Genomic DNA, 8,511 nt, shown 5'->3' on the forward strand with positions numbered 1-8,511 from the left:
TAGATCGCAAGCGGTGACCTCTCTCTCCATTTATCAACAAGAGTGAACTTCCTAAATTGTAAATTTAATTTGTTCATTTTGATGAAAATTAAACAAAATTGGTGTAGTTCGTATATTGTGAGAATATAAGTATAATTACTAATAATTTGTCTTAGTCGATATATACGGGATAGATCATATTGTATATGTATAATATTGTATAGATATCCTTTCCATAGATATAGGGCCCAATTGTATATTTATATGGTTAATGTTTATTGAGCAGATCAAGGAATTCAATCACGTTAATCTTTATGGTATTAGAGCCTTCTCTGGCCTAACCCACTCTGTCGCCCTCTATCATCTCTTTGACATCTCTTCTTTTCTTTTTCTTCTCTTGTTTCTTTGGATCGATCATGGGTGAAGGCGACACACCCATTCCCAAAACTAACTTCCATCCAGCTTTCACAGTCAGTAATATCAAGAATGTTATACCCCTCATCCTCAATCAAACTGATGATCACTATGCATCATGGGTGGAATTCTTTAACATTGACGTTTGTGCTTACAATGTCAAAGATCACATCGATGAAGAGGCAAAAAAACCAACCGATGTTGACAAAACCACATGGGATCGTCTTGATGCTCTTGTCAAACAATGGATCTATAGCACTATCTCTCCTGAACTTGCCCACACAATCATGAAACCAGGTGCCTCGGCCCTTGATCTCTGGAAAAACCTTCAAGAAATTTTCATCAATAATCGAACCGCTTGTGTCGTTTACCTTGAGGAACAATTCAATAATACCCGCCTCTCTTCCTTCTCCAATGTCACAGATTATTGTGCTCGACTCAAAAACCTTGCAGATCAACTGGAGAATGTTCGGCACCCTATATCCGAAACCAAGATGGTCCTTCAACTCGTATCCGGTCTCACCAAAGGTGAGTATGACACTGTCGCCGCTATTATTCAACAGACCGACCCCCTCCCCACTTTCAACAAAGCGAAATCCTCCCTCCTTCTTGAAGAAACACGGCACAACAAATCTGATTCCACCACTCCCCACGCTCTCGTCACTCAACAATCTGAACCGGCTACACCTGACATCTCATCTACACCAAACTCTGGCTACAATGGTCGTGGTCAAGCTCGTGGCGGATACCGTGGCGGTGGCAGGTGGGCTCGTGGCGGATACCGTGACGGCAGAGGACATGCTCGAGGAAACGGTCGATCATCATCCTACAACGCAACCTGGAAATGGCCTGGATGGTTCCCACCTTACCCTTGGGCTGCACCACCATCCCCGTATCCAACAGCACCCTCTCAGGCTGGAATCATGGGCCCTAGACCCACTTACCGCCCACCGACACTCCAACAGCAACTAAACCAACTTGAGGCGCAGGCCCACTTCACCACAGACCAACACTCAGCCCACAGCAACCTAATGACACCCACTGAGCTTGCTGCAGCCTTCCACACCATGCAGATGCATCCTCCGGATCGATCTTGGTATATGGACACGGGCTCTACTTCGCACCTCACAAGCGACGGGGGTAATCTCTCAAACTATTCTCGTGTCAATAATAATAATTATATTCTTGTTGGTAATGGCACTCGAGTCCCAATTCTTGGTCGTGGAAACGCTATCACCTATTACCTTAACCATGAGTTCAATAACCGCTTCATCTACATTGCCTTTAATAGAACGTGAATGAGGAACATCCAATTAAAAAGTGGTATACAACACATATGGGAACCCCCACCAACCGTCTAACAACAGACAACATGATCGGAGAAGATAAACCACAATATACATTAAACGGATGCCCATGCTTGAACCGGAGATCTCACCTATGGATTCTCACTTTCTTACCACAAGGAAAAAAGTGAAGAAGGTCAGGTTGCCAAGAAACAATGTTCATCAACCTATAGAATATGTATGTTAACGTGCTACATGAGTCAATTTTGAGGGCCATGGAAGCTTGAACGTTCCAGGAAGTTATGATAAGGTTATTATGGATATTTACTATTGATTTTTGAAATACAGTTGGTGATATTAGGGATCAATTGTCGGTCGTTACGTCTTCGTTTTTTTAAGGGCAATATTTCTCATTACATCCAAGGAGGGATGTCATAGTGTATGTTTTTTGGTGATGATATTGCTATTGTACCAAATACTAAGGCTAAGTTGAATGCCAGATTGGATAGTTGGAGGCAATATTGAAACAAAGGGGGTTACAAATCAATACAATTAAAACTGCACATAGTTGGTGAAATTTCAGTGGGAAGGAATACGACGAGGTGGTATGAGTATGTATCGGTGAGCAAGGTGTACGCCCAAACTATAGCTTCTAGTAGTTGGTGTTTGTAATCCATAAGGAAATGGATGTTGAGGAGGACATTACCCATTGCATGGTGTCAATTGATAACACAACATGAAAAGATACATGACATGAAATGAAATGGGGACAAAAATGAAATTCAAATTCGTGTTTGTGTTCTTTTCTAGTGTGAAAAACATGATGACATGTCATGTCATGTTCGTGTATGTGTTCAATATGTGACATGGTATTGACACAAATGGTTATTTCTATGATATTTTTTCATGTTTGTATGATTAATCATGAATTAAGTAAACTAACGGTTAATAATTTTATTTTATTTTTGTTGTGCTTGTCTTGTTTTACATTGGTCGTTTTCATATTTGTAAAAACAGAACATCATGTGGTGGCGTGTTCATGTTTTTAAAAATTATGTCATGTCATGGCAGATAGTAGTAATCGTGATTACAAAGCCGTGAGTATAAAGAATGCCAAAATCTGACGTCATATGAAGAAGATACGATTTTTTGAAGTTTCATGTTCGACATAGTACATTAGCATGTATCATAATATATGAAACGAAAGTAGGTTACTTGTTATCCAAAACAATGTAAACGAGAGTTGATGTCCTCATAAATACGAAACTTTAGATATAAAGAACAACATGAATATAGTTCTATTGAAAGAGTTATGAATTTCGCAAAGTCTTTTATAGTGTAATCTTTACAGATAAAAATAGAATGTGAATTAGTTGTTGAAATCTAAAGGAAAGTTGTATTGCTATGAAATATGAATCTGGGGATACAAAGAACGTCGAAAGCAGAGCTCGTGTGCGAAAGATATGGTTTTTTAAAGATTGAAAAATTTACCTGCATGTGGCAACATGGCACCACCCAACGATCGACATGTGGCAAAATAAGAGGCTCCTTCTCCCCCACCAACCTAACATACATTTAGCCCAAGGAAAAATCGACACGTCATCAGACGCGACACGCCTTTTGAAAAATTCTATTAATAACCCAAATTTTTGTTTCATATTCACACCTCTTTTATATGTTTCTTTCCTAAAAGATTACCACACCTGAGAGCTAACTTTCGAGGTTCTAGGATATTTGTAGCGAGGTGTTGAAGCGACAAAAGGAGTATTCAGTGACAAAGTTATGTCCACGACTTTCCGAACTTTTTTCTAGGAAACGTTTAAGGTTAGTTGCACTTACTACGCTCTTAAGTATAACTTATATTACCTCCAATATGATCTTACCTGGTCATCCCTTATTTGATAGAACTAGGTATTCTTTGGAATTATTGAGGAATCTAAGATATTATTATTATATTCTCGAATAATACAAACAAGATAAGGCTTAGTAATAATTGTATGTAGGTCGTTTAAAATGTGTAACAACGTAAATTTTCAAAACAATTTTTCATTTTTAAATCATCAAAACAATATGAAACAAACTGTATCCAATGTCATTATAACAAACAAATCCCAGAATCTCAAAACATAATCTCTATGAGTGTGTACGGATCATGCCGGCGCCTTCCCGCGGTCCTCGCTAGTACCTGAAACACATAACACAGCAACTGTAAGCATAAATGCTTAGTGAGTTCCCCAAAATACCACATACAACACATACGCCTTTCCAGGCCATATCTCTGTGGGATCTTCCGATCCAAATGTCTCAGGGGACTTCCGTCCCGAATCCCGGTAGACCTTCCGGTCCTACCCGTATCGACCTTCCGGTCCATATCATCTTGACCTTCCGATCCTTATCATACATAACATACATAACACATACATATCACATAACAACATACAGCTCATACATCTCATAGCATATAAGACCTTCCGGTCACACATAGGTGCCCTTCCAAGTACAGTATAGTGAGAAGACTCACCTCAATGAAGTCGGATAAACTCTCGTGCTCAACGTCCCGACCTAGCCTCCTCCTATCATTCAAATAACATCCTCGGTCAATATTCTCTCATAGTCTCATCTCTAAAGATTGGGTAGAAGGCCATTCTACCCCTCTCTGAACTCTCTTGAATCAGTCTTGACCAGAACCCTAAGGTCAACGAAAGTCAACGGTCAAACTTTGACCCGACTCGTCGAGTGCACATGGGCGACTCGGCGAGTCCATGCGGGTCCTCTGAATCCTTCTAGCCTCTCTTGGCTCATCGAGTAATCCTTCCACTCGACGGGTTCCTCCTGTCACGAATCGCGGGGCAACCCCGACTCGACTCGTCGAGTCCACTTATGAACTCGGCGAGTTGCTTCCATGTTCATACTCAAATGACCTTCTAAGGTCAGATCTGCTTCTTTAATCTATAGATCTGACCTTCCCAAGCTTGATAATCACGTAAAGGTCGAATCTTGGTACACATGCAACACACCCAAAGCTTCTTTTGGTGAAATTGATGGGTTTTAAGCATAAGAACAATCCTATGTGCTCATACAAACCCTAATGCTTGGATCTAGGTTTCTCTATTATACATGCAATGAATCCAAGACTTACAAACCCTAGATCTATCAAATAAGAACTGAAATAAGGGTTTAGTAATTACCTTTGATTGTTATATATAGCAATAACAATCAATCCTTGCTTTGATTGGCTTCAGAAAAACTTAGTGCCTCAAGTGTTGCACCTCTAATGGAGTCACAAACACCACTAAGCAACTTGGATGAAGAGGGAGGAGAGAGGAGCCACCAAAAACGGCTGTAAACCCTAAAGGAAGTGTTCACCACGTTTTTGGGGCCATAAGGATTCCTTATATATGCTGGCTATTAGGGTTTACAACTAGGAAACCCTAATCTGACTGCTTAAGCCCTAAGCAGCCCATGGACCCCTTCTGGAACATGCCTTGGACGATTTCTAATGGGCTTCCCCTTAGAATTCGTCCAACCTATTATTCCAAGGTGATCCATAGCCCAATTATATAATTATCTTATAATTACACAACAAGTCCCTTAAGTTTAATTAATCTCTTTTAGCCACAAAATTAATTCTTGACTAATATCAATTAAACATTATGATTTCTCCTTTAATATATTATTCTTATAATATATTAATAAATCATAAATAAACATTTCTCTCCTTAATTCATCCTACATATTGCTATGGTGAAGGCAACCCAAAAGGACCATGCTCATAATCGGGTCAAGTACATACCAAAATAGTTATGGACTTAGACACTAATCCAACAGTCTCCCACTTGGATAAGTCTAATAACTATTCTGCATATGACTTCAGAACCTGATCAGCAATCGTAGCTTCCAAAAGCCGCTGTCAACTCTGATCTTATCAGATACGCGTGTCCTTTAGATAAGGGATTATATATTCCTCCATTCTGCAAGATATCGTATAGACATGAGACATGGATTGAAATCATTCTCTCAGTCTATGTGTCGTTTCCCGATTTCCGATTTATGACGACTGACTAATTGAACAAATCAAATCAGTCCTGGCCCGGCCGAGCACTTTCCTTTGTCATCACTAAATCATCGAGGGGCCCACAGATATCGCTTTTATCGCACTTTGGGTAAAAGGAATGGATAAACTTCGACTCAAATGCTTGCTTGCACCTACTAATCGAATCACACACAACAATAAGTTTTATAACACTAAGTTACTGGTGCGTTTACTTATCATCAATGTGCAACTGATCAGCAAGTAACAACTCACACGTCTTGGTTTCAAGAATATACAATATTATCGTCTGACAATCACTCGTGATGAAAACCATGAAGTGATTCAAGTGAGCATGGGTTTAATCCAATACTTTAATCTTATCAAAGCACTCATGAACTCTGCAGCAAACTTGTGCTATGTCTAAACACTTTAGACAATCTACAGACAGATTCATGACAGTCTTCCTTCATACCTACTTCCAACGTATGACCGACTGTGGAGGTTCGAATAACCTAGTTATTCTGGAAGTCAAAACATGCAAAGTGAAACGCAATAATAATATTAATCCTATATAGTCCCAAAACTTTTTGAGTGTAAATAAAAAACACTTTTATTTAAACATCATATTGATTACTCATTATTCATTGCTTACTGTTTCAGAAAATCAACTTATTACTCGAATTATAACCACAATTGTCCCATGCTCCAAGCATGCACACTTTGGTTTCCTATGGTCCAAATTTTGTGAAATAGATCAATTGAAAAAACTTTTCCAATGAAACTCATTTCACAATCCCTAATCCTTATCATTAGTGTAAGAATACAAGGTTCTTGCCACTATTAGAATATGTTAGATTCTAACATTTTATGCAACGACCCTTTCGTAAAGTCATATAGCACTAAAGTCACCAGGACTTGGCTAATGAAATTACTAAGTTCTCTATCATAAATTGTTACAGAACAATTTTATAGATGTGATGTCTCTCACTTAAAGTACATTCCTTTGAACATCCTTTTGCATAAAAGTTTCTAATCTACATAGATTCTTAATTTCCAACTCCCATTTATGGAAACATTTCCATATTTGCCATATGACAACTCATTCTTAATAGAATCTTATCTATTCATAATAATGTCAATATAGTCCATCCAGTACTATACTTCCAACTACTCACAAGCGACAAATCCTCAGCAAACCTCAGATCGTCCTTTGATAGTTGTTTAATTATTTTAGTCAAAACCATTTCTAGTCCTTTTCCCCTCTTAATGCCCTAGGCATTTGGAAAATATTAGAATGGTCAAATATTATAGCATATGCAATCGATCCTATACCCGAAGCGTATTGGACACGACGCATAATGTCTCACATAAAGACGTGATACTTTATTAGCCTTCTGCCATAATATTTTATGTGCCCTATTCCCACAATTCGAACTACGAAGAGGGATGCCGTAATCATAATCGAATTTTGAGAATGCATTATGTATCCTTAACTAAATTTATTAACGTTTCTCGATCTAAGCTTTAGAATTTTGAAACGAAGTATAATATTCTCTCCCTTAATTATAGCAAAACAACTTTTCAACCCTTGCAACTTTGCAAAATGAATCTTTGTTTTCTATAATTAATATTGCTAACTTGCAATACTTACCATAATAATCATGCTCCCACTAACATGATGATTATTTTCTTACCAGCATAACACTTATGCTCCCACTAGCTTTGACATGTATTCAGAAAACAATTGAACTTCTAGAAAAACAATGCTTATTGAATTCATTAAGTTCACATTTCTAATACCTAATGCTTTGATAAGCCTTTATCTAAGCTTTTTAAGCTCATACACCTTTGCCTTAGATAGCTCACATGTGTGTCTAAACAATTCCAGAACTTATAGCAATAAGTCTCGATTGTTCAAACTAATTGCCAAATCTCACAATTCGAACTATGAAGAGGGATGCCGTAATCATAATCGAATTTGAGAATACAATTTTCACAATTGCAATCTTCTTAAATCTCTCTTAGTGAAAGCATTTCCATACAATCATTTTCATGAAGGAGGGAAACCTTATGACACCTAGATTTCATGATGTATGTGTTCCTATCCATGTGAATTTGTCAAAACCAAAGTTTGCGACAAATCCAAACTCATATGGACCGAACGTGCTCAATCTCGATTTCTTGCCTCATGGTAACATGAATGCCCACCATGTCTTCCAAGCAACTCACCCTTTCGTATCAATGTACTTTCCATTGATCAAGGTGCTTTGTCTTTATGCATTCAAATGAGAACTCATAGAACTCACATGCATAATTAACTCAATTGGAATGACACAGAAAAAGAGTATGTCATTCACGATAGGCTTTAGACCTCAAGTCGTGTGCTAGTGATGATCAACTAGGTTTAACTCTTGATTTGTTCTTGAAACTTTTCAAGACCATTAAGACTCCCACTGACTCCTTGACATATAAGATTCTCTTGTCAAGAAACATTCCTGACAAAACAAATATTCAAGAGTTAGTGTAGTTTTTATCAAGACTATCACTTCACATAATTGGTTCTAGTTGGTCTTTGTCTTATCCAAGACATCACAACTTACCAATTTCAAATGTGCAAGAATAAGAAAACTTTTCCAAATTCCACATCTGAATAGTGTTATAAACCCACTTAAGACTTGTCACTCAAGTCACAATCTTGACTCTAAGACTTGATATTGGAACGAAGTATGATTGACTTCTTGATTTAACCATTTCCACAATTCTCGATTCCTCTTCTTAGACATACAAATGCACTAAGAC

The 8,511-nt window shown here is 38.0% G+C and overlaps 1 protein-coding gene across 1 annotated transcript; it reads left to right on the forward strand.

Annotated features, from left to right (window-relative positions):
* Positions 1-395: 395 nt before the first annotated feature.
* LOC145104889 (uncharacterized) lies at positions 396-1,691 on the forward strand. The gene has a single exon (XM_079042052.1). It carries the CDS (start codon positions 396-398, stop codon positions 1,689-1,691), a length of 1,296 nt encoding a protein of 431 aa, XP_078898178.1.
* The last annotated feature ends 6,820 nt before the right edge of the window (positions 1,692-8,511 follow it).

This window comes from Lactuca virosa, chromosome 4 (assembly GCF_052849685.1).
Source record: "Lactuca virosa cultivar CGN04683 chromosome 4, Lactuca_virosa_CGN04683_v6, whole genome shotgun sequence".
NCBI classification, from domain to species: Eukaryota; Viridiplantae; Streptophyta; class Magnoliopsida; order Asterales; family Asteraceae; genus Lactuca; species Lactuca virosa.